General features: G+C 40.9%; 1 protein-coding gene and 1 non-coding gene across 9 annotated transcripts in view; both read right to left on the bottom strand.

Moving 5' to 3' along the window:
* Positions 1 to 27,750, bottom strand: part of Mhcl (Myosin heavy chain-like) — a 276,806-nt gene that overhangs the window by 12,939 nt on the left and 236,117 nt on the right. For 3 of the 8 annotated variants that reach the window (XM_072301636.1, XM_019046689.2, XM_019046691.2), the window contains 3 exons: positions 3,161 to 3,280; positions 1,937 to 2,191; positions 1,311 to 1,465 (listed from right to left, as the gene is read on the bottom strand). In XM_072301636.1, coding sequence (XP_072157737.1) covers positions 1,311 to 1,465; positions 1,937 to 2,191; positions 3,161 to 3,280 — 530 coding nt within the window. Of the gene's footprint in view, positions 1 to 1,310; positions 1,466 to 1,936; positions 2,192 to 3,155; positions 3,281 to 8,266; positions 8,356 to 21,111; positions 21,974 to 22,970; positions 23,114 to 24,485; positions 24,595 to 27,750 lie in introns of those variants that run through there. The other 5 variants (XM_019046692.2, XM_019046695.2, XM_072301637.1 and 2 more) reach the window with 5 other exon arrangements.
* Positions 19,229 to 19,301, bottom strand: TRNAR-ACG (transfer RNA arginine (anticodon ACG)). Its single transcript has one exon. It is a non-coding gene; the product is annotated as a tRNA-Arg (tRNA).

The raw sequence follows: 27,750 nt of genomic DNA, 5'->3' as shown, positions 1-27,750 counted from the left end.
AAATGTGTCAAACTGTTGATTGATTTACTGCTTAGGATTGCCTACAATAAGAGTATGAGAAGAAAAGTAAATTTTTTAACTTATAAACTCTCTCAGAAATGATGGACCTCAGAGAGACAATCTGTCACACCCGTTACGTCACACCCGTTACGCAAACTTTCCCATTTTTCAGGGAAAGAAAAACAGATAATCGAAAACGGATCATTGGCAGTTGAAGCAAAAACCCTTGGCTTCATCATATAATTTAATCAGATTTTTACATTCATAAAATTCGCTGAGTTTCCACTTTACACTCACTGAGGAAAAACTCACTTCCAAAATCGGTCACACCCGTTACGCATGCCTTTTAATTTTTTCTGAGGAATGGAACAAAGTAAAAACAATTTCTGATAAACTGAAATGATCTATAAAAAAAGTTCTTTCTGCTACTGCAGATAATTTTTTAATTAAACCCCAAGAAAGAATTCCAATTCTTGTTTAAAGTTAAATTGTTGTCACACCCGTTACAATGGAATGACCCTATATCCTTCATTAAATAGGGGGTAAAATCTGGCTTTTGCAGCAAAATGATGTGGCTTCCCGCCGGTTTTACCGCTTTCCTGTAAAATTTGAAAAAATGGAGATTGTACGTTTTGATATGAGAGGCCTCTTCTGAAGTTACGTTTGAAAAGGTGCCTTTAAACCAAGGGGTTTTCTGTGCTGGTCGTGTCTTGTGCAAGGGAGCACAAATTACTCCATTTTTTTGGGGACTACATTCATTTATTCACAAATTGAAAGAGTTTATTGGCAAGGCATGAATACTTTCTAATGATAATAAAATGAAAATAATCTGCCACTTATCATGTGGATTGCATTTTGCAAAAAGGAACCACTAGCATTGCAATGATGCTAAGATTGTGCAACTTCATCCTTTGCAATAAAATTGCAGAAATTGTGAAAAACGATGAAATTTAGATGGTAATTTTTGTCTTAAATTTACAGTTTTTAGCGAGTAAAATAGAAACTATTAAGGGATAATCGGGTTTTCCCTCCAAGACAAAAGAAGTTGCACAATCTTTGCAACATTGCAATGCTAGTGGTTCCTTTTTGCAAAATGCAATCCATGTATGAAAATTGAAAGTCACTAACTTCAAAAATCGTATGGTTTTTCGGATTGAAATAAGATTCTGTCTATCTGATTATTATTTCTTTTTAAAGTGTACCTACACCAAAGGATATTTTATGTAGTACGATACACAAATGTAAAGAAATTACAATTAAACTTGATGAATAAAAATTAAGAACGAAAAGTTGAAATCAAATAAACTTACTTCCTCTGCTTCTTTTCAAGTAAAATATTCCTAGAATTTTGTTCCTCTAAAAGGAGCCGCACATCGTTCAGCTCTGAATTTAGTTTCTGCACTTTACGTTTCCACTGGGCAACAACTTGTCTTTGTTCTTCAACTTCTTCGTATGCATCTGCAAGCTAAAAAAAAAAGGGGAAAAAACACGTATTAGTTCTATCATTATCTTCTTCAGAATGGTTAGAGCACATCTTTCATTACTACCTTATAGATGATAGCTCAAAATTGATCAATTTGTCAAATCTGAACCGCAAGCATACTTGAGTACTAAAAAATCCAATAATGTTTTTTTCTTCTTCAGTACTGCTGAAGTCAGAGATGCTTTCAGATAATTCATCACCCAAAGCATTAGCAATTTGTGAAGATATTCTACTTCAACAGTCCAAAAGAAACAAAAAATAGGAGGTAATAGATTAATGATTTCAGCTGTTGGAGGAATAAGAGAGGAGCTGTGCATTTACAGTAAACGGAAATAAACCCAATATTGACTGCACAGGAAGTATTCTCTTCTTTGAAGCCAGTCTGTCAATGCAACCAACTTGAAATTTCTAAGGGAACGTAATATGTAATTTGAATGAGAGTAAAAATCTTACTTTTTTCTCTAACTGTTTGCGGAGTCCGATGAGTTGCTCTAAATCGTCCTGATGCTGCTGATCCAATCTGCGTTTTGCAAATTCTAGCTCTCGAGCAACACGCTCATAGCGTCGTTTGTAGACTCCAGTTCGATCTCCACTCTCATCATCATCATCTTCACTATGTAGTGCGCTTCCGTTCACATCTGCTGAGTGAAGGTGTAATACTTCGAGTTCTAACCTTTCTCCGTTTTCTTGCAGGCGTTTGTTTTTGATCTGGAAAATAAATAAGACTTATGTTGTTTGAAAAGATCAATATATTTTAAACAAATTTTGTAGAGACTATGAAAATCATATTTGCTTCTTCTGCTTAACAAAAAGGGGAATTCATAGAAATACATTCTTTTCTCCTTTGTAAGAATTATTTTTTTGGAATGTGTACAAAAATCAAGATGGAAAATAAACTTGGATATGAACTGGTTTACCTATTTTACAATCTTCAGGAAAAAATGAGTCGTTTCATGTAGGAGCACAAGACCGGAATTAGACTTTAATTTTGCGAATTGAAAGTTATTATGTTCCATTTACATACTTTTCTCTGTACCTAATTACAAGTTTTTAGAAGAAACTCCTTTGAGTAGAGTCTATGCAGCTGAGATATGTTTCAATACGTAGTAAACCTCTAAAAAGAGTTTGAAACAAAGACCAAAAACAAAAAAAAAATCTACTCTAATTATTTAACGCGAATATGTTTTGAAAAATAGTTAAACAATTTAAGGGAATTTATTCAAAGAATTTTTTTTACATAAATTATGCCTATTATGGGAAATATCAGAAACGTCTACTAATAGCGCCATTGGAATATCTATCAATGACGTCATCGGAAAAGTCTGTTGACGAAGTCATCGGAAAAGTCTGTTGATTAATCATCTGAAAACATTGATAACGTCATCAGGAAATTCCGTCGATGTCATCATCAAGGCTTTTCTGATAGCATTTCCTGATTGGCTAATTCATCGACATAATTAGAACGAAGCAAGCAAAAGGATACAAAATAATTTTTTAAAATAGTAAGATAAGATAAGAGAAAGGAGGTAACACAAATTTTGACGGTTTTGAAGAAGTTTTTTGAAGAGTGCTTTTCAACAGCCACCGCCACCGGGATGGCAAGCAAGTTTCTTCTCTCCTTCGTCTAAAAATAATATCTACTGAATGGAATAAGAATCAAATCAAATTTTAATTTACCTGAATTTCTTGCAACTCTTTTTCAAGCCTCAAGCGTTCAGATGTTTCGATTTCAAGTCTTTCACTGGCAACAGTTGCAGTAGAATGTTCTTCGGCCAAATCCACAGTCATTTCACTCAACTGAAATCAGACAGGAAATCAAAATAAATTCCTTTGAAAGCATATAAAAATACCAGAGGATAATATGAACATTCATCCAAATACGTTTTTCACTTCGGATATCAAAACTCGTTATCGGAACTTCCGTCCAGAGCAAAGACGCCAGAACTCCATTTTAGATTTTTCTCCATTTTAGATTTTTCTCCATTGTTTTCCGACAAATTGTCCCATTATACGAGCAAAAACGAATGTTCATCTTTTTTAATAACAAGAAGAATCCACTGGGAACTCAAAGTGAAGAGCTGAAGCATAGTAGTGATGGAATTTTCTTGTTACGCCGGAGAAAAATTTACAGTTCGGAATCGAGTTACGGCCTTTTGGCCTTGGACGGATGAGAACGTAAGTAGGTACGTAGGCATTCATTCATGAGAGCCGCGGCGCATAACAACAGGATGTTTGAAAGAACGCTTGGAACGAAGGACAGTAAGTAGTATTTTACCTCGGAAAATTTGTTCTCTTGTCGTCTTGAGAGAGTAAGCTATATAAGCATTCAAGTGTTGCAAAATTTCTCCTGATTGTATTTCCGACAAAAGTCATAAATAATTTTAAATGGATTGCGAATTGCAAATTGACGTTTTGAAAAATTTCAAAAATATTCGTGAGATACCCTCAGCTTGTATCTAACTGAAAGAAGTTCGCAATGCTCGAAGGTCGACAACGCGTTCTTTCAAGCATGGCAAAACAAACTTTTTGAAAACTAGGAATCAGAGGTTGAGATGACGATGTCCCGACGCGAAGACATGTAAAATCAAATTTCTTAGTCCTCTATGCCTTCGAGTCTGTCTGCTTTTTAGCTTTTTAGGTGTCATTTCTGTAGACTGAAAGGAAGACAAAGAGGCATGTTCAAAGGTCGAGAGTATTCTAGTCTTCGCTCTATGAGATGCACTCACACACACACACCAATAAAAACAGTTGAATTCTATGAGTAAATGCTGGGAATCTATTTTATGATAACATCTCGGTGCAACTATTCGTACTCATCGGACGTGCGGGTTGCATGCACGGTTAAATGAAGGCGCTTTGGTTTTTCTTCCAGCTGGTGTACGAACGCAACGCTAACAAAAACGTCTGATGCAACTATTCGTGCTCTATGGATATCCATGTTGCATATCTGAAAAATGAAGGGGCTCGGATTTTCCTCACTGCCTCGGCGATTCAATAAGATTTGCTGTATCCTTTGCGCGAAACGTAACTCGATATATTGAATTAGACTCATCCTAATATTTTCTTCAAAATTTAAAAAGGAGTTTTGATACTTCTAGGCGTTCCGTGCGGCTTTGTAAAAGCGATTTCATAAAAAAATGGACGGATTTATGTCAAAAGAAACATAACATGCATAGGTTTTGCGTTCGACACAGTTCATTCCAGCATAAATACGTCTAAACAAAATATAATTTAACGGAAGGAAATTCAAAACCTGGAGATTTCTGACCGTGTCAGGGATATAAAACGCTTTTTGGCCCACACAGTTTCGAGCAACCAGGGATTCAACCTATGCTCTGTGACATTAGGTACGCGTTCGCAGGAATTTTTACCAAAAAATAGCGCGTTCGCAGTAGTTGAAAATATAAAACGCAATCGCGTTAATTTTAAAAAAATTTGACGCTTTTGCGGTGAATTTCTTGGAAGTTTAACGCTTTTGCGGTAGTTTTTTTTTAGAAAATTCAACAATTCAGCAGTAATTTTCTGGGAAATTCAACACTTGGACTGTAATTTTATCGAAAGTTCAAAGCTTCCGCAATGATTTTGTAAACAACAAGTTCGCACCAATTTTTACAAAATATCGACATCCTAGTCATGAGTTTTTGTAAAAATCAGTGCGTTGAGCTTTTACTCTGTAGAGTAAACCCGATTTTTCTTTCTCTCTTGCAACCGAACTTCTTTCATCAATGAATGCAAAGAGTCGAGAGTCGTCTTGAGAGTCTTCATCAAGAGTCGAAATAATTCTAACACTCCCCCTTTACAACGATTCTACTCCCGCGTTAAAGCTCGAAGTCGGACGAAAAGAGATTCTCCTTCATTCTGTAGATACGCAAGTAACCTATTTGGAAGTCGAAACAATTTTATCACGCGTTTCGCTCCCTCTAGTTTTCCTACTCCTGCGTTAAAGTCTCTGAATAAGCCCAAGAGAGTTAAGTTCTCCTTCATTTCGTGGATATGCAATTTTACCTACTTGGAGGTTGAAATATTTGTATCACGCGTTTCACTCCATCCAGTTTTTCTACTCCTGCGTTCAAGTCTCTGAGTTAACGAGAAAGAAACCTGGCTCTTTCACTCCCATGGACATGCGAGAAAGTTTTGCTTCAAATGTGTTGCTTCATAATCACGACCGAATCTGTAAAATGGGACCTTGTCACCTAGAAAAAAACTACCGAAACTTTCAACTTAACTCGATCAACGATCGCGGGAAACGCCTGCAAAACTGAAGGAATATTTCAAGCATTGCGCCATCTCCACAAGCTCACAGCGGAATTCGATCTTTTGTCTCGCTCTCTGCTCTTGACTCGCGAGCACAGGGCAGTGCGCGTACATACGTACATAACTTTGGAGGGTGTGCGCAAAAATAGAGCGCGATTTGATTCGAGCGTAATTAATTTTATTTTATCCATCATTCAAGGTTGCACCTGCGCAATTTTCCCTTTGCCTACGAAATTCGCGAACGACGACTCAGTCATTGGTTCATGAACATTCTGCGCTCCTGCTTCGTAAGTTGTTAAGATGGAGATAGTTTCTCTCATTTATCGGGAATCTATCCTGCAGTGCTAAGAAAAAACACCGTATGGACATCCGGAAGTGACCTAATTTTCCCCTACGCAACGTTCATTTTTGAGGAAAATTAAGAACATTGTTCTTGGAAATTTATAGATTCTGTAGATTAAATTGCGAATCATAATCCCTGAGAAATCGGGAGAAAAAACTCCAAAAGTTTCCTTAAAATTTCGTGTTTTATCGAAAACAAATTTGGCGTCCTGACTTAAACGGCATAGTTCCTTGGCACGGCAGTATAAACAAAAAATGACACTTCTTATCGTAAATTTATGTACAGCCTGTGACACACTATCAAAATACCCCATCAAAATGTCAAGGTCAAGTGCTGTGATTGGACCAAGTCATCGAATAAACCAATCACAAAACCTGACCTTGATATTTTGATGGCTAGCTTTGATTGTGTGACACATAGGCTTAAAGATTAGGAGACAAATTCCCCCAAAAAGTCCAGAGAGCAATGACATTTAGGTTCTTTTACGAAGATGAGCATAAGGCACAACACAGGGTTGCCGGAGAATTCAGAAAATGAAATTCCCTAACAATTCCCTGACACATTTTGGTGAAATTCCCTGACATTTGAAGATGTGACGGATGGTTAAGAAGGCATAATTGAAAAGTTTTCAGGCAAAATTTGTCGTTCAAAACCTCAAACCCATTCTAGAAAGCAAATGAAGGTGATTCAGCAAATTTTCCCTGACATTTCCCGGTTTTCCCTGACAATTTAGGCCAACCTAAAGGCGCTTACTAAGTGTCGAAGTTGCTATAAAATTTTATGAAATTTTGCATCCGCGGACACAATGACGTTGCCGCGTGAGGATTCTGCGAGCTCGGAGAAATCAGTGGCGTCTGGGAGCGAGACGCGCACGCGAGATGATTATCAGGTCGCGGGACACAATCCACGATCCACAATCGGGACACAATCCACGATCCACAATCGGGACACAATCCACGATCCACAATCGGGACACAATCCACGATCCACAATCGGGACACAATCCACGATCCACAATCGGGACACAATCCACGATCCACAATCGGGACACAATCCACGATCCACAATCGGGACACAATCCACGATCCACAATCGGGACACAATCCACGATCCACAATCGGGACACAATCCACGATCCACAATCGGGACACAATCCACGATCCACAATCGGCCGCCATAAAAAAATGACTTGATACAGAACGCTCGACGTCAGCCGTGGATTCATTTCATTTGCTGCCGCGAAACCAACACTCGCTCCATCGAATCCCATCCGCCAGGAGCTAAGCTAAACATCCATTCATTCTGTCCGAACTTCACCTTCGGCGCTACCTATCGCCGCGCCGCACGGTGGACCGATTCAATAGGAGAGGTTGCACATAATTTGGAAACTTTAAAAGCTTACAACTCCACTATTAACGATCACTGATTTACGCTGAGTGAATATCCGGCCTGAAAAAAATATTCAGCGCGAATTTCGCGCTACACTCTGAGTGAGTAGATCAGAGTGTGAATATCACCGCGACGGACGAATTAGTTGAGCTCCCTCAAGTATCATGAATTCAGAATAATTTAGAATGAGCGTCAAATGACAAAGTGGTAACGCACTCGTCTATCACCGCCGTGACTCGAGTTCAAATCCATGTTGAAGCAGTTCCGTTTCACATTTTCCGGTCAGATTTTCACTCCGGCCAGACCGCGAAATTCACGCCGAACTCATTTCGCACCGGATCCGCTCATCACATCATCATCAACATCACTTCACTATCGTGACGTCATTATCGGAGAGCGACCTCTCGGCCAGATTCGCCACCGTCACCGTCCTAACTTCATATTCACTTCCATACATGCCGGGAGCAACAAAATCCTAACCTCACTCATCTATCATGACGTCATTACCGGAGAACGACCCCTCGGCCAGATGCGACACTGTCACCGTCCTAACTTCACATTCACTTCCCCATGCCGGGAGCAACAAAAACCTAACCTCACTTATCTATCATGACGTCATCATCGGAGAGCGACGTCTCGGTGAGAGGCGCCATCGTCCTAGCCTAACCTCACATTCACTAGGGTGACGTCACAGCCTCCGGACGAACGGGCGAAAGCGCGGGGGATTTGACGGTGCAGCGGGACACGTTGGCGAATTCTAGGGGGCGCGTGGAGGGACACTCTCGAGGCGAACTTACCGATCACATCCTGGGGTCCTGCGGTGCTTGCGGTGGGGTCCTGCGGAGCGCCGCCCGCGATAAGCTCCGAGATACTACTCGGCCCGACGAGAGACGGAGACAGAGCCCAATGACACATACTCCGGATAATTTCCTCGCCTCTCTCCGCCTCCGCGACGTTGCCGCGTCGCCGAGGAATCAACCCGTTTTCATTGCCGACCGGTTCCGCTATACTAACCGCCCGATCCAACTTGCATAATCGCCAAAAATAATGAGATCTCCTCGGAAGCCAAGTGATAACGGGGGTTCGCTCTCGATTATCCGCGGATCCGAATATCCGCGCTCCACGCATCACGTCTTTCTGACGTGCTTCCGGGATTAAAATGGGGAGGAACGGGATAGAAAGATTGTCAAGTCAGAGCACGGACGGAAAAATATTGGCCAACCAACTAATTAATTGAGGGGCTTGAAGGACAAAACACAAAAGTGCAGGTTTTCCTACTTCGAGAAATACGTGTTTGAAGTTTTCAAATTACTCGTACATGGATCCTTGTGGCGACAGGAAAGTTCAAACTGACTTATTGGTGCTTCAAAATTGGAACTTGGAAGCAAATTTTTCACAGAACATGCATTAAAACTAGTTCTACTTGATATTATTCATCTATCGATTGTTTCAAAAACTGCACTTGTGCGCTTTGTCCTCCGAGTCCCGAAATTATACTCTTCGTGACATTTAACGTTTTCGTGTACGATATTTACCATGGCATTGTGAATTCTACCAGGATTTTGATTACCTCTGCCGAAAAATCTCCCCTTACTCATCGCCAAGATAATGAGTTCTACTCGGAGGCCGGCCAAGTAATAGTGCGGATTCAGTCTTGATTATCCGCGAATTGGAATAACCGCGGATGACTCATGACGTGTCCCTGACGTGCTTCGAGGATGAACACGAGGAGAAACGGGATAAAAAAGTTGTCAAGTCAGTTGATCCGAGTGATAGAAGTAGTGTTTTGCGAATATTTTGACTTATTCATGCTAAATGCAACTACGTGGGCAAGGATAAAATGCAAAAGAACTATTTTGCGAGCAAAATCTATGCGCATAGTTCCTTCTGATCCAATTCATTTTCATACAGCTCTTTTCGGTGTAAGTGCGACCATTCGAACGCGTAAAACGCCCGGGGGACCTACATCTGGGTTAGACGAGAGAAAACACTAAAAATATGGCCCGAACTGTATGTAACAAAGTGGTACAATAGTGTTGGATCCACACTATTTTGCGGGAAAAGCAAGTCAAAAAATTCCCAAAAGACCAAAAATTGTTTCTCAAAAATATACGGCAAAATAGTGTAGACCTAGCACTCTTTACCACCTTCATACATCTGTGTTGGGGCAGTTGGATACTCACAGTTCGCAAATCGAAGTTAAGAGGAAAAATCTTTGAGATTTCAATCCGTCCCATTCGAAACCGAAAATTGTTGCATTATAAAGGGCCTTAGCTTAAACAAAAAGTCCCATGAGAAAGTGGAAATTTTGGCGTAAAAAAGAGCTTCAGGGGTTGTCATCTACGACTGGCGTTGGCTGACGACATTCACGGTGGGAGTGCATCGCATGAATTTCTTTCCCCGTGTTTCGACACCATGATCAACCGCATGAAAAGGACGTGGAACACGTGAATTTCTAACGTGAAAAAGATGGCGCTGATGATAATTTTGCCTCCACGGACCAGGGTTCCTTCTCAAAAGTTGATTCCTCGACCAGCCTAAGGGACCGATCCATAAATGAGGAGCTTGAAGGACAAATCGAATGAGTCCAGTTTTTGAAGTATCGAGATATTATCGATTTCAACTATACCTAATATTAAAATTTACCTTTTTTTCAGCTTGCAGCCAGATAGTAATTCAGTCCTTACTGCGACATCTTCAGGCAGACTTTAAGGGACGAAACGTCGCAGTAAGGAATGAATTACTAATGGGCTGCAAGCTGAAAACAAGGTAAATTTTGTAAAAATCACAGCCAATAAATCGTAATACCTATTATTAAAATACATTCTGGGAAATCATTTTTTAAAGCATCAAAAAGTGAGTTGGAACGTTCTTCCCACCTTGAGACTCCATGCACTTTTGAACTTTTACCACATATTCCTCGAAATAGCAAAAACTGCACTTATGTGCCTTGTCTTTCTGGCTCCCCAAATGCTATCCTGTACTTAGAAGGTAGGGAGTCTGGAATCCCTTTCAATGGGAGGAAGCGGGAGAAGGGTGGATTAAAAAAAAAAAAAAAAAAAAAAAAAAAAAAAAAAAAAAAAAAAAAAAAAAAAAAAAAAAAAAGGTCATACCACATTTATGTATGACCTGGATAGCTGTACTGAAAATTTTACTTCCGTGACCTAGATTAAAACAACGATCACATTTCCCCCAAAATTCGTGATTTTTGGGGGCAATCCGACAAGCGTGGTCTCGATTACTATATGTCTCACGCACACACACACGCTGCGTCTCTCTCGCTCCCACTCCAGACGCGGCTCGGCTGTCCGAAGGAGCCCCAATTAACAAGCCCGTTCGTCAGAACTTGTTTTGCCCCCCCCCCCCCCCCCCCCCCTTCGAGGAGCACCGGCGATCGGTTTCTCCTTAGCTCGAAGCGCCGTTGCCGACCACGGAAAACAAACATCAGCGTTTGAATCAGTTGCGTGGCGTGATTTGCGATACATCGATTCATCTGCCGTTTAAACCTGTGGAAAAGTATCGATAGGCAGAGCGTCCGCAACGAGTACCTTAATAATCGATTCATCTGCCATTTAAACCTATGAAAAAGTATCGATGAGCAGAGTGTCCGCTACAAGCATCTTAATAACAGATTCTTTATCATGGCTCAAATGGGGAAATATCGATGATTGATCGTTCACTTCTCGATACTGGTTCGATACCGCAACCGTGCGTGGTCCTAAAGCGCAAAGTTCAAAATTCGATGTTTTCTGGACGCAAGAACGTCAGTGCATTTCCACACTACTAAGAATTTCCAATTACAAATTGCACTTTTACTGATGGTCTTTAAACTGGAGATTATACCGACTGACTTTGGTTTTGGTAACACACAAAAAGCACAAAAAAAGCAAAATTCAGCGTTGAAAGTCGAATTTAAATTTCGTTTCACCGGATTAGATTCCCGACGCGGGTTCTCTGGAATGTATTTTCTCTGATTACGCGCTATTTTGTGAGAAGAGCACGGCCGGGGCGCCTTCAATTTTTGGCACATGCAACATGCAACACAGGTACTGTAGGCACTATGTTATAGTTAAGCGCTAGGATTGTGAAATGCGGAGCGCCTTCAATTTCTCGTATATGCAACATGGACATCCTTCCGAGCACGAATAGTTGCATGCAAGGAGCAAAGCCAGTTCCACCGATTCAACCAAGGATTCACTCTCGATTTTGAAATTGACCGAGAAATGAGAAGAAATTCACAGAAGATGTGAGGAAAAAAACGAACCGAAATATGTAGTTTCTAAATTGCACCGAGGATATTTTGGAATTAATTTTTAGAGTTAAAAAAGTCAGTACTACGACTTGTAATGCTAAGAAGACGATCATAGAATCTTCAGTTTCAAGCCTGGTAATTTTTCTTCTCCTCTTCGAAAAGACCAAGTTCGTGCGGAAAATTTGTGATACCGCAATTTGACTAAAATTCGCATTTGAGAACTTCACGATTTCTTGCTCATGCTCAACAATAAAAACACCTGACTGCATTGGGACACTAATACCATATATTCCGTCGTTCCTGGAATGAGTCATAAATAGAGTTCCTTTTTGCAAAATTTAAACCAATTGACGACTCATGTGCGAAAAGAGAGATCCTCACTTTCAGTGTTTCATAACTATTATTACTATTTTGAGGAAAGAATATTCCTCATAACTAAAACAATGCAGCACAAAATCACAAGTTCGTGGTCCCAGTAGTTTTCTCACGAAAAAATAAAATGTTGGCGGTGATTCTGAAACATTGTGATAGGGAACGCCTTTTTCACACCCACTAAGTCTACAATTTAGATAGCAATTTCGGGAGTTCAGTCGGCGTTTTCTAATTTCGAACCTCGACGTGTGATACTTTTCGGTGGTTTTGAGAGTAATATTCGTCGTCCTTCTGACACAATCATGTAACTACATTTTGCGATGAACTCTGCCGTCCATAGAACTCAATGCTTTCTCGGGTTCATCTTTAAGTGTAGTTACGCCCTTTTGTCGACCAACTGACTTATTTATGCAAACGTCCAGCACGAATGTTGTTAGTTGTTGCAGTTGGATTTAATGTGTGCATTGAGATTCTGTGAAGCCGATTCACGAGTGAGAGTTTTGTAGCTCGTAATATACGTGCGAAATTTTCTGGATCTCCTGGAAAATTTGCATGTGATCCTCAGGCACATCTAATCGATGCTGTTGTGTTTAATGAGTATGCGTCAAGAATCCGAGGGGCTCATAACGAGAGAAAAACAAATATCGAGAACCGGTTTTTGAAATTGAAGAATATTTGGCAATCTGGAGGAGCCTCAGGTATTCTTTCCGCATTTTTGGACTCGGATGTTTGTGAACGCTCGACACGACGCGACGGCAACGCACTCTGATCATCCCAGGGAGAGAAAGATGGTTTTTAGGTTGCTTTTTGTGCAAGGAGAGTGCGAAAAGTTGCATTTCGTGACTTCTGCACGGCAGATCCTTCAATTTCGAAGGTGCGTTTTTCAAGTTTCAAATTGGACGGATTTGAGAATCAGCCTCGGAGACAAGAGACCCTGCATTGCTACATCGGCAATGGTGGAAGCTTTTACTTTCAAGACTCCAACATTCAACCGTTGACCTACCAACTAGGTGTTGGGCATTTTTTTTCTCGCAAACAAACCCAAGTTTGCCAAACTTGTTGAAATCATTACGTCAACTGAAGCTCATCATCCACCTATTAGGTATGATGAATATGTTGCTCCTTTAAAATTGTCCATAAAGAAATGTTCAGTCCCCGTAAGTAGAAGTTTCCACCTGTCGCCAAGAGGCCAGCTGAGGGTCTCTTATCTCTGATCAGCCTAACTCTATTTGGACTGAGTTAAGCAGAAAGGAACCAACCCACATTTTGGAAAAAATTGAGTTATGAGTGGTTTTGAACTCAACCACTGCTCTACTATCTATCGCCAAAAATTCAAAGTTTTTGTTGGAGCAAATTTTGCAGAAATTCAACTTGAAGTTTATCTTTTACATTGAGACTTATGCAGGAGCCAAACTTCAAACCTCTTTTTCTCGGTTCGATCCCTATGTGGCTTGGTTCCTTTCTGTTTAACTCCGTCCATTTCACGTTGCCTAAAATTCATCGATCGATTGATCGAAAGATGCAACGATTCCTAGATATATATAACGACCTAGACTAAATCAAGACTTTTTAAAAGCTTCCAAAGGAAGTCTTCAGGGACTTACATAAATTGTTAGGGGTTCATAAAGTGCCTAGGGGGATAAAAATTCCTCTTTCTGTATTTTTAGAATTTGCGTCGAGAGGACATCATAATTATTATGATGTGGATAGACAACTTGATATTTTCCATCGTGATTAATGATATAAATGGATACAAGTAGAGAAAATAAAGCTAGGTACTCTTCAAAACGACTGTTAATAAACTCTCACTCTGGTTCGGATATCAGGGAAAACTTTAAACACATTTTACTCCATTTGATTAGGCAGCGGATTCCAAAGGCTTCGAAAGACCGGGGCCATATTTTTGAAGATAAAATGGTTTTGTGCCCTAATATGAATTTTTTGGCGGCGGTTAATTACAGAGTAACATAAATTAAGATACATCTAGACTCGCCTGACGTGCATTTCAAGCAAATACAATGAACCACTAGACAAGGTACGAATTTCAGCATTCTGATATATGCTTCTTAACCAAAATTTCACGTAAAACACGATGCGCACAACGAAATTTACCGAAATCAACTCCTTACGAAGATATTTAATGATTCCTGAGAGTAAATTGGACGTATTTCTATCAAACGGAACTATGTGCATAATGACGTGAGCCCTGATATGCACATATTCTTATGGGTCTCAGAGCTCACGTCATAATGCACATAGTTCCGTTTGACAGAAATACGTCCAATTCAAACCACCCGCTCATGAAAACTCAATGCTCTACGTGATTCGCATCGCGCGCTAAACGTTATCATGACAGTATCTGCGATTTAAAAACCTGGCAACCTCAATTTTGACGCTTTGGCTCAGCTATAGCAAATTGCTTATAGTTTGAAAAACACATGGTGGGAAATGAACATTGCTCGTTTGAGAAGCTTGCTGAAACCGTTGTAGTGCGCGATTGGACTCACGTAGAGCTTTGAGTTTCTTGTGAGCGAGCAGTTCAAATTCCTCGTAACCAATGTGAAATAAAAATGTTAATATCTCCGTTAGGAGTTGGTTTCAGTAATTTTCGGTGCGCGAATCGTGTTCTACGTGAAATTTTGGTTAAGAAACATGTATCAGATTGCTTAAATTCGTACCTTATCTAGTGGTCCATTCCATTGAACTGATGGCATTCCACCCACGAGCATAAAAACCCCTACTAAGAGACCTAATATCTAAATTTGGCAGAATGATAGCGTTTAATGCATTTGCAGCAATGTGTGATGCGAAGGCGCGGCAAATTTAAGTGAAAAGTTGGAGCTGAAGCCAAGAAAATTCAGAGCACCATTAAACGATTCTCAATTCGCTTTATTCTTGGAAACATCGGAATCCACCGGGACACTTAAAACTTCAACTCGGCCTAGTTAAAATTTATTTCAAATCTACCAATTATTAGGCTCGCTAAAACTTTGAAAATTCTAAGTTTAGAGTAACAAAATGCTGACAAAATCAATAAAACCTCAATATTCCGGCCAAATTTAAAGACTGGCGATTGCAATGTCCCAGGCTGGTAGTCAAATCAGGCATTTTGCTAAATTACAATAGAGCTTAGAGTGAATATTTCGCCTTAGTTTGAAATTTCGTTTTTTTTTTACAATTTTCCACGAAATAATTTTTTAAATAATATAAATGAAGGGTATTTGTCACGGGTATTATCAATTCATGATTGGTCTCAGAGTTTTCTGCACTGAGTAATAAGTATTGAACTCAGAAATTATCGATGGTATAAAATACAGATTTTTTATAAGCTTGGCACGAGAGACTTTTCTTCGTCAAATTTAACGAAAATTGGCACTTTGATCCATTTTTCCTATTCAAGAGGAGAAATACCCAGAAACCTACATTAAAACATACAAAATTTGACTGTAAGCCTCAGAATTTGACAAAATGCCTGATTTGACTATAGCTTTAAACCTGCAGCAGTAGATGGTCCGATTACATGCACGTGATTTTGAAAAATCAAAGACACCAAATATGCTATTTTCGGCCATTGGACAACCCACGTTTGTTATTATCATACACTGTTGTAATGTTGTATCCAACTCAACTGCAGAGCAGATCCTCTAAAAACTACGCAGTCTTTCCGACATTCAAGCTCGTCGGAATTCATTACGGTGGGAGTAACTCAGTGACAAACACACTTAAAGTGACGTCTAATAAGGATGCATTCCACCCACGTGTCATCACCGGGGGAGACATCCAGCGCGCAAAAAAGCGGGGAGGGGGGGGGGGGCTGCCCTGGCCGGACCATTTAAAAATCCGGAGAATCTCCAGCTTGCTGGCCTCGTTGGGGGCCTCCGCAACTTTGAAATTCCGGCTTCCGAAGGCGCGGATACTCGCGAGCGGTCCTGCGGGCCGATTATTGAAATTGATAGACAAAGCTATAGACAAAGGGAAAAGAAGAGATATGGAGAGATCCTATTGGTGAAAGCGGGTGGTTGCAATGGACAAAGGAGGTAGTTAATAGACTAACTAACAGCAACCCACCAGAGACCCGATAGTTAGTCCATCATTTTCTCCCTCAATCTATAGGAACCACCCATTTCAACCAATAGAATCGCTCCATACTCCCTATGTCTTCTTTGTCTATAGCTTTGTCTATGAATTTCAATAATCAGTCCGCTGTTCAGTGGCGTGGCGTGAATTGCGATATATCGATTGTTATGCCATTTAAACTTATGGAAAAGGATCTATAAACAGGGCGTTCGCAGCGAACACCTTAACAATCGATTCTTTACCATAGGTTTAAATGGCATAACAATCGATACATCGCAATTCACGCCACGCCACTGGTCCTGTTATCCGCGCGAATCACCACACTCCAGCGCTGCCATGCTAAGGAAAAAGTCGTATGAGCCTTCAGGCGTTGCCAAATTTCCTTGAAAATTTTGAAGAAAAAAATTAACACATTTTCCTGGAATTTATAGTTGATCAAAGGAAACTTGGCCGAGTCCGGAGGTTCATACGACGTTCTCCCTCAGCATATCAGCACTCGACTCCGTTAGCGAGAGCTATCTTGCGGATGAGCTGATCTAGCGATCGGTTCTGGACTCCCGCCGTCTTAAGATTGATGGGCGACGCTTCGACAGCCCCAAAAAACGGATCCGGGAACCAGAAATTCGAGGGAGATGGAGCGAGCCATATTTCAATGTCGAGCATCTGATGTGCTGTTTCAGAGAATGGGGTCAACGAGGTTTCGATACCTCTGTTGAAGACAAAAGATAAAGCTCACAGAACAGACGATTTTTCTTGTAAAGTTGCATCAATATTACTTTCAGTACAAAAAAAAAGAAAGAAGAAGAAGAAGCGGGAGGAGAAGAAGAAGAAGAAGAAGAATAAGAAGAAGAAGAATAAGAAGAAGAAGAAGAAGAAGAATTATAAAATTATATTCGCAGTCAATTATCCGCATTTTCCTCCTTGTCTTATGCACTGTCCTCTTTCCTTCGCCCTTAAACGGCAAAGTGTTTAAATTTCCCTAAAAACAAGTTTTGAAAGACCTGATCATAATGCAATAAAAGTTCGTTACGGTGTGTTTCTCAGACAGATCTAGAATGCTAAACTCAATTATTGGGCTATAACCACTATCAGTTTAAGATTAATAGTTGACATTCAGAATTGTTTCTTCTTTTTTTCCCCCCTTTGGTTTTTCTACGAACTCTCGCTAGTTATTAATGATACGACTTATCGTGTCTTCGTGTCGTGAAATTGTATATTTCACGGACTGAAGGCTCAATTAACCGCAAAATTATTCAATTAGTATAAGAAGGATATAGCCGCATCTGGCATATTTAAATCATATTACACGATGGAAAATTAGTATCACGGTCAATAAATATATATCTTATATCATTAGAGTCTTGGATATTAATAGCCTGCGATGCTGAATGTCCCTAATAAAATTAAGTAACCAACTAAATCCGAAAACTAGCGTGGATGACACGAAATTACTCGCTAAATTAAGCTCTTCCTCAGGGAGCTGTTTCATCCTATCTCCGACGCGCTATGATTTTTGCTGGGTCAACTGCAGGTCGAATGTTGTTGACGTTCGGGGGCTCGGGGCACACTTAAAAACACATACACGATGTTACAAGCTCTGTCGCGTGGGCAGATGATGCTAAAATAAAGTTCCCGTAAACACGCATAAACTCTCTGCGGATTTCTCTCATTCTGATTGATAACATCCGGTTTTGCTGCTCAATTTTTAGTGGTGTAGCGATGGAGAAAAAGTTTCCGCGACAAATATTAACAGGGTGACAAGTTAACTCGGATATTAGACTTTCTTTACTTCTTTTGGACGATGTAAAGTTTTTGAACGCAAAACCCTTATTATAAAGAAATGCTTGATGTTTTTTTCAGGAGAGACTCTTCAAAGTAAAGCTCTTCAAAATTAAAAACATGTTAAATTCGAGGGCTCAGACGAAGAATCTGATCTGCATGACTGCATATTGACTGTAAAACTACCAGATCACGTATCTTTTTTTTTTTTTTTTTTTTTTTTTTTTTTTTTTTTTTCTTCAATTAAACGAATTATTTATTATTGATCACGTATCTTGTGGGCGGTGATTAATAATCTCCGCTCCTTTTTTTTTTTCTTCTTCTTCTTAAAGGAGAACAAGTCGTTATCATTTCTTGAAATTTACACAGAGATTTCTTCGTATGGAGAGGAAAAAATACGGGAATTTTCCAGAATTGACGTTGAGTAGTTTCCCATATGACAGGAAGTCTACAACATCGCAAACCGAGATGCGTGGTCTGGTGGTTTCACCGTGCGTTATTAGGGTGTTCATTGCGAGCACCCTGTCTATATCGATCCTTTTCTATAGGTTTAAATGGCAGATTAATCAGTATATCGCCAAGTACGCCACGCCACTAATACCTATGTGATCAGCCACGGTAAGAAGGATCCGAGGAGGGAAAACTCAGGATGAGACGCTGCTACTTCTGTTCAAAGGCTTTTGGGAACAATTCGACTTCATTTTACAATTAAAAACTGCAATTTCTGGCTCATTAGTAAAAACACTTGTGTGCATGGGGAAACTGATGGTGCGTACGTTGTTTCTAAACCGATCCAAGAATTTCAATTCCTCATTGCAAAATTTAGTCCAATTGAGCATGAATAAGGCCCAAAAATGTCAAAATAACCCTGCACTATGACAATTCGGAGTTTGCAAAGTTCTGGAAGAGGGTCTACACTTTGCAATTCGCTGACTCGACCACAAAATTTCTTATTTCCAAAGAGAAACTCAAAGCACTGATGTCGTTTCTGATGTGGGCCAGAAAAAGTAGTTCCAAAATACAAAATGCAGTCTGAATGTAGTATGAGCGCATTCTCAAAGCCTGCATGTCGGCCACAGCTGTCGCTGGCTCATTGTCAGTGTTCACACAGCACTCATTCAATTCAGAGATTCTGAGGACAAGAATGGTGCAAAAGTCAGAGATTTGCCAAATTCGCGGTGAAAAATTAGCTCTGACAGCAATCCCATACTTTGTATATTAGTGTCTTGGAACGTATAACCAGCGTGAAATGTATGTTTTCACACTAGTAAAATGAGAGCGACCCTGCCAGGATTCGAACCTGGAATCTTCTGATCCGTAGTCAGACGCGTTATCCGTTGCGCCACAGGGCCGAATGATAGGTCACGAAAACATGATCAATTTAGCTTTTCCATTTCAATGAAATATTTCATTAGTAATTACGCGCTATGAACATTGAACCACACATACAAACATCGCGGTTATGACAAAAAACACCTGATTAGTGTTTGCTGATGCGGCGGAAAAGTTCATTCAGTCGGAATTTTCGTCGTCATCGGTTGATTATCCTCATTCGTCTGTGGCGTAGCGTGCTTTGCGATATATTCATTGATCTGCCATTTAAACTTATGATAAAGGATCGATGAACAGGATGTTCGCAACGAACACTTTAAAAATCGATTATTTACCAAAGCTTCAAACGTGGAAATGTCGATGAGCGATTACTCACGCCTCACTGCTGTTGAGTTTCATCAGAGAATCGCGATGCAAATCACCCGAAACTGCATAAGAGTAGATGCACTATACAGGAGGTTTGCCTCTTTATTAGTTGAATTTGAACGCTATGATTTTTACTTATGAGCCACAGTCATAGAATTAAAATCAATGGCATATTTTATCGAAGGAAATATGGAAACGCATGGTGACTTATACCTTCCTTACACTGGAAAAAAACACATTGGATCTAGAGTCCAGACTCTTAAAAACATCGACAAGAAAAAGTACTCTTGATTCAATCAGAATCCAGCTTAAATCAAGAACCAAGCCTCTTAATTTAAGCGGATTCCGTTTTGATTCAAGCAAAAATCCGATTGGATCAAGAGTATTTTTCCTTGTCGATGTTTTCAAGAGTCTGGACTCTAGATCCAAAGTGGTTTTTTTCCAGTGTACCACGGCGGAACTGGTACCGTGTATTTGTGTCATTGAGTACATAGAGTTTTCATATGAAGAAGTGAGCTGGGGCCGTATTCTGATTGACGAGTTCCGAGCCCGGTATGCACCGAGATTCGGTCATCTTTTCGAGACATTATCGATCTGAAATGGCGACGTACAGTACGTAACCCGCGTATGGAAAACAATCAATAATGTATGAAAATGGTGGCTTGGCACGGCACACAGTGGATCGAGTCAGTAGGAGAGGTCGGACAAAATTTGGAAATTTTAAACGCTTACAACTCCGCTTATACAAAACTTTGAGACTCTATAAGTGAATTCATTGGTTTCCTCGTAACGTTTTCTTCCAGAATCGTTCCTTAAAATTTAAAATGCGACAAACTAAACATCAAAATTTGCGGTTCTAGTCAAAAATTTCATTAGCGACCTCTCCTATTGACTGGATCCACCGTGCGGCACAGGAGTCGACGAATTGGGTGACTGGAAAATGCTTAAAAGAGGCGCTCGCTCCTCCATTCCTATTACGACTCTACACTGAAAAAATTCTCGGCGTTTTTACGAAGGTCCGTTGGTATCTTTACCATCTCACTTTTTTACCAATTATTGGTAATTTTACCAAGAAAAACTGGTAAACATACCTAAAAACCGGTATTTTTACTGGTTTTTTTTTTCAGGTAAGAATACCACTTTTATTGGTAATCAATTCCCGGTAACTTTGCCATTTTATCTCGGTAATTCTACCACAGTCGATAAGAAATATTGGCGTTTTTACCAAGGTCCAGTAAAATTACCGAGAAAGTTTAATAATTTTACGGAGATTTCTCGGTAAAATTACCAATTCCATAAATGGTAATTTTACCAAGAAAAAACTGGGATCAAATAGAACCCTGAATTCTTGGTAATTTTACCCTTTTCTCAGCAAATACACCGAGATTTTTTTTTCAGTGTATTTCCTCTATGATTTATGCACTTTCGGAAGACTCTGAGGGGCAAGCAAGCAACACGCATTACCTCGCTTTGGGCGCGTCCCTCGCACCTGGACGGAGGCCTGGAGTTGCACCTGGAGTTACTCCTGGACCTGCTCAGGATCTGGAGGCCCTTGATGGCGATATTGGCCGCGCTGCTGGACCTCCTCAATCTCAGGTTGAGCCCGTCCTCCTCCAGGAACTTCCTCTTGTCCTCGCCGTTGACGCTCGACTTCTTCCCGACGCGCGCCCATTCCTGCGCCACGTGGTCCGTCCGCTGGAGGAACTCGGAGATCTTAATCGACAGGTAGGACGAAGCTGTGGCCGGCTCCAGGTGGGTCGCTAAGCGCGGCTCCACACTCCGGCGCGGCCGCCGCTTCACCGGGAACCGATCCGGAGTCGCGAACCGGTTGAGGCTCATCGCCCGGTAGCCCTGGAGCTTCTCCAACATGGGCGAGCGGAAGCGGGTCTCGTGGTCTTCCAGGAGGTCCGGCGAGTCGTTGGCGAAGCGGTTCAAGCTCATGGCGCGGTAGCCCAGGAGCCGGGCTTCCAGTCCGGGCGTGTGCCGGCCCTCCCCGAACCCGTTGTGGCCCTCGAAGAGATCGGGGCGGTTGAGGACGGTGAGGTTGAGCGACGACGAGGAGCAGGAGGAGAGGGGTGACGGGGAGCGAGACAACCCCCCGAGGTTCCCGTTCAGGGGTGGTTTCATCGGGGTCGGCGAGTGGTTGAGGAAGATCTCGGCCAGGTTCCCGTTGACTTTGATCTCGCCGAAGTTCTCGTTGTTGGCGTCGCAGGACATCATCCTGAGGCGATCGTCTCTTGGCTGGGTATCGCGACTAGTGCATAATCGCTGAGACGAATACGACTTGTCGAAAATTTACTCTCGAATGCACTTGGAACACAACTGCCTGGAAGCCACGGAAAAGATTTCTCGCCATCAGTAAGCGGCCCGAGACGAATTTAACTACATTTTGAAATAAGAAACCATTATTTCTGGTTCATCCGTAAAAGCACGTTTCCATATGTTGCATGTGTTCTTTCTAAAATGAGCCGGGAATAATGGTTCCTTAGGGCAACTAAAGGTTTTTGCGATAATGGGCACTTTCTACTGCTAGAAAGTCGTGGGTATTGGAGATAACCGAACAAACTACAATTCTTTTCCAGCCGAAGGTCCCTGATTTTCCTTCACTTTACCCCAGTGGTCAGTTACGCATGTTACAGAACCGTGTTTTGATGGCTGCATCTTATTGGGACTGTAGAAACATGATGGGTAGCCTAGTAACGCCACGCATTGTACAACGCATGTACACTACGCATTGTACATTGTACAATCGCTTTTTGAAAGGACCATGGGGAGCGGTATTCATCCCATCGCTAATTCTAGGTATCATTGTTTCTTTAAACTCTTGATGAAAAGGAAATCTCCAGAACGCGATTTCTTAATTAAAGGTTCGCTTTATTTAATTTTTTCGTGTACGGGTTTTTACAGAAAAGCTACGCCCAAAGGAAATCGGATTTTGTTCAGTGTACAAAATTCGGTCCACTATACCGCATCCTCGATATTCGGTTTACCGGACTGTACATTTTGGTTCAGTGGATCAAAATGCGAATAGGCGTGATGAACAACTTGTTTTTGGGCTAAGGCATTTTTTTTTCTGAATTAACAAAAAATGTTTGTTTCGTTGAAGTTTTTAAAAAATCTTCATTGGATTCTAAAAAAAAACATGATTATTCCGATGTAATGTCGAGAAAAATTCGACGTTATTTCGTGTTCGGTAGCAATTTTCCTTCAGAAAAAAAAATTCAACCATCCAAACACGGTTCCATGACGCACACAACCCGTCCACTAAAAAAGCCCAACTACACAGTTTCATCACAACTTGAAAGAATGACATTTGAAATTACGAGAGAGCGTCAAATTTTCGCACTGTAAACGTATCCTGAGATAATGCCGATGGAAACCAGGGTAAACAGACACACTCGCAAAAACCGCATTCACCGGGGGTCAACAACCACTACGAAACACGGAGAAAACACACGCACACGCACACACCGGGGCCGTCGGGAGACTGGGGTCCACGCAAAAACTCCTGGATCACGCAGAAACGGGGCGAAATCAGGAAAACGGGACGGCAACGGGACGCCGCACAGCGGATCGAGTTTATTAGAGAGGTTGGACATGAAATTTTTGACTAAAACTCCAAATTTTGGTGTTTATTTCGTCACAATTTACATTTCAAAGGGTGCCTCAAGTAGAAAATTTACGAGGAAATAAATGGAACCACTTTTAAAAGCTCAAAGTTTTGTATAAACGGAGTTATAAGCGTTTAAAGCTTCCAAATTTTGTCCCGACCTCTCCCACTGACATGATCCATTGTGCGGCGAGACGAAAATAAAACGTCGCTCCACTCATTAGAGAGCGTAACTGCATTTTCGGATGAGCCCTGAAAAGCGTGGCTTCATACGGGCGGGAGGGGTCTCCTCGAAATGCAGTTACGCGCTTTAGTGAAAAGAGGAAAGAGCGATGACGTACTTTGGGATAATCGCGTATGAGCCTTCAAATGTTGCCTAAGTTCCCTCGGAATGCCGTCGGTTTAAGAGGACGGTTTTGAATATCCCTTCGTCGTAATGAAAGTTGGGTATAATGATGAAAATAAGTCCTGCCATAAATGAGAATACTCAATTGATAAAATGGAAAATGCATACAAATTTACGATGGTAGATAATTACACACTAATTATTTTTAAAGTACTTGAGGAATATACTTATGTGATATGGAAATGCAGTTAAACTGCATTACAAAAAATCAAAGTTGTATGGATTTTAGATACCCAAAGACTTGTTTTGGCTGTCATTCGTGAAATTTTTAAATTTTTTGATTTCTTTTGTTTTTCAATTGAGAATTCTGATATTTTTAGCAGAACTTATTTTTATTATTTTCCCCAACTTTCATTGCGATAAAGGAATATTTTTAAGCAAAAAAACTGATCTTAAATAACTATACATTTCATAGAAATCCATGATGAATCATATTTTATCATCTTTTAATGAGCTTTGATACGAGAAATTTTTCGTGCATTTTTGAACGCCGGAACAAAATTACAAAAACGTCTAGATAAAACCCACACAAAATCGACACTTTTTCCAGAAAACTCGCATTTTAGTCGATAAAATTTGGCAACGTTTGAAAGTTGATACGGTGTTTTTGCCGAGCGCGGCGGCGTTGGCCGTTGGCTGGCAGACGGGTCGGGTGAGTTGGGCCTGCGCCAGGTTAGTAAAAATACACATCTTCCGGCCTGAGCAAAAAGCGCGGATATCCACAGAACACGCGTTGGTAGTTAGGGGGTTCATGCGGCGGTGACGGGGCAGACGTGTCGACAAAATATGAAAATACGGGCAACCGCGACTTGACATACTTACGCATTCTTTGCGGTTAATCGAGCGCAGGATGTTCACCTGATAAAGATTTTATTGCCCCGGCTACCGGGACCGGGATTGCCGGGACCGACACCCGGCGGATCCGGGGGACCTGCGGGGGAAACAAGAAACAAGTCGGATGCAATCAATGATAAGGCCAGGGATTATTTCCCGACCAGGGAACTAATTACGAGTTGTCGAGATTTAGTGCCGCCGTCCGATTGGCGGCTCTTTCAAATGAGCCGTTTCAGTGAATGACCACAGACTTTTTTGTATTTTTTGTAATTTTCTGTGTGGATGCTGGACAGGTTCCTTCCTAAGGAAATTTTTTTGAAAAAACAGTTTGCTTTGCATTTTTTTTATTTTTTACTACAAGATGTCAACACGGAAAAAAGGACGTGGGGGTTAAGACCCAACGTGTGCGTTTCCAATGGACCACTAGACAAGGTACGAATTTCAGCATTCTGATACACGTTTCCTAAGTAAAATTTCACGTAAAATACGACGCGCACAACGAAAATTGCCGAAATCAACTCCTTACGAAGATATTTAATGATTCCTGATGCGTGAATTCAAACCACCCGCTCAGGAATACTCAATGCTGTACGTGATTCAAATCGCGCGCTAAACATTATCATGACAGTCTCTGCGATATAAAAATCTGGCAACCTCAATCTTGACGCTTTGGCTCAGCTGTAGAAAATTGCTTATAGTTCGAACAACACATGGTGGTAAATGAACATTACTCGATTGAAAAGCTTGTTGAAACCGTTGTAGTTGCGCGATTTGACTCACGTAGAGCTTTGAGTTTCTTGTCAGCGGGTAGTTCAAATTCCTCGTGACCAATGTGAAATAAAAACGTTAATATCTTCGTTTGGGGTTTGTTTCAATAGTTTTCGTTGCGCGAATCGTGCTCTACGTGAAATTCTGGTTAGGAAACGTGTATCACAATGCTTAAATTCGTACCTTGTCTAGTGGTCCATTAATCTTCGTAGTACCCCAATTAATTGCGATAGTACCCAAACTGACTAGGTTACTAACCAAAATGGTGCGGGACGATCACGATTAATTGGAAATGCCCATATCATCTGATATAAGTTGGGAGAGTACCACGATTTTAGGAGGTAAACCACTTTTTTCCCGAAGAGGTATCTTGGATCCTCAAATTCCTGACTTATCAGGGTTTCTTCCCTGGTAAAAATTGGCAATAGGAGCTACGTTTCAAAATACCATATAGGAGTTCTTGTAGCCGACTGAAGAAGGCGATAGAAAACCATATAGCTGGCTGTGGAAAGTGGAAAAAATCATACGGCCAGGCTACACGAAGCGATAAAAAATTATCCGGCCGGGCTAAAGTTCCTATCGCCGGGCTTTACACTTCATCGCCTGGCTGTTGCTTTTTCACCATCGGCTATAAAAGGCTGTGAGAAATTGTGTAGGAATTCGTGTGCTTTGGAAATCATTAAGTTCGATACGGAACCACCATAATATTTACACAACACACATTATATTTTCCTTTAATACAAATTTTTTTTAATCAATTAAAATGAGAATAATCCTTACAGGATGTGCAAACATTTCAAAATCATGAGTTGGAAAACGCTGACTCCCCGAGATTACATATTGGAGCCTAACACAGGGCGGAGCGGGGCTGATTTTTGACATTAATGGACAAAATGATAGACAAAGGGCAGATGAAGCGATCTTGTGGGTGAAGCGAGAGGTTGCAATCGACGAAGGAAGTGAAGCGGCGTGCTGCCAGCGATGAGCGCGCACTAGCGCCTACAAACCTAACAGGGATACTGCACGCATTGCGCAATGCGTGAAGTATCCCTGTTAGGTTTGTAGGCGCTAGTGCGCTTTTCGCGCTGGCTGCACCGCAGCGTGCCACGGCGCTTGATGCAACTATTTCACACCAGAGGTATTGTACAGTATCATACAAAATTGAAGGCGCTCCAACATATTATAGGAATGTCAGGCATCCTTCAAAAGTACGGGGCTTTCCTCGCAAAATAAATCAAGATACTACGGCCCAAAAAGAGAGCGGTAGTCCAAAAACTCACTAAGTCCTAGCATCCGTAATTAGTAACGTTCAGCATACACTTTATCGCCAGGCTGTTGCTTGGTCGCCATCGGCTATAAAAGGCTATAAGAAATTGTGTTGTCAGCTATAGAAGCTATTGGAAATCTTACAGCCGGCTGTAGGTCTATGGTATTTTGGGACAGATTCTACTGCCAATTTTTACCAGGGTTGGCATGAAAATCCCTGATTTTCCGATGATTTCTCATACAAATCCCTCTCACACGCAATTTTAATATTGCAAACTCTTTTAACATTTAAAAAAAAACATTGGTAACAAAAGAAAAATTTGAAGTTCTGCAGTTAAAATCCCTTAATTTTCAGGGTGGGGGGAAATTTCCTGAATTTTCAAGACCAGGGTACCCTGTATTAGTACAGTGCAGAAAACTAAGACTTTCTGACGGTGATATTTCCAATGTTATCTGCAGCAATTTATTGAGAGGCTACGCAAGGGACATCATACAGTTTAAGTTTTTCTTCTTTTTAATTATTTGATTTTCCTTGAATCCGAAGCAAAATTTTCTTATGAAAACCAGGGATTTACTCTCAATTCCCTCAATTTTTTTTTTTTAGAGAAAAGCTGCAGTATTCCCCGTTTTTTTGATATTTTTCTTCCCGAAAAAAATGTATCAATTTCTCCTGTTTTCATACGTTCATTTGAGCAGACTCAACAAGAATCGTCGTTTTTGAAAATAATATGATCTCGAAGCGGATAAGGAAGATATCTCGGGACTCAACACAAAAATTACAACAAAATTCTTAATATTCCCGGATAATTCTACTCTTCGATGAATCAGGGTGATTTCCAGATACTTTTCTATACCTTATATACACCATAAGTCGAATCCAAAAGTTCCCCCTCAACCCGCCCTTGAGAACATGGTCAAAAGTTTATTTCACGATGTAACGTTCCACAAATTGTATCTACGCCATCGAACATGGAAAAATTCCCTGTTGCACTTGGAGCCGACACAAGAGGTGATTACCACATTAAACTGGACCTTGAGTGTCCCCACGGGCCGGACGCGCTTAAATAATTTCACTTTCACAGGTAATTAATATCACGTATGCTTGTTGACAGGAGGGTCCGTACAGTCTCGTACTTTGAATATTTTCTTTCGAACGGAACTGGCCTTGTAACGGCCGTGCGTGGCTCTGTAATCATACTCTAAAGCACGCGACCTGGCG

The sequence above is a fragment of the Bemisia tabaci genome, chromosome 6 (genome assembly GCF_918797505.1).
Source record: "Bemisia tabaci chromosome 6, PGI_BMITA_v3".
Taxonomy (NCBI): Eukaryota; Metazoa; Arthropoda; class Insecta; order Hemiptera; family Aleyrodidae; genus Bemisia; species Bemisia tabaci.
The sequence above is the reverse complement of the archived record's forward strand: the minus strand, read 5'-3'. Positions and strand labels throughout refer to the sequence as shown.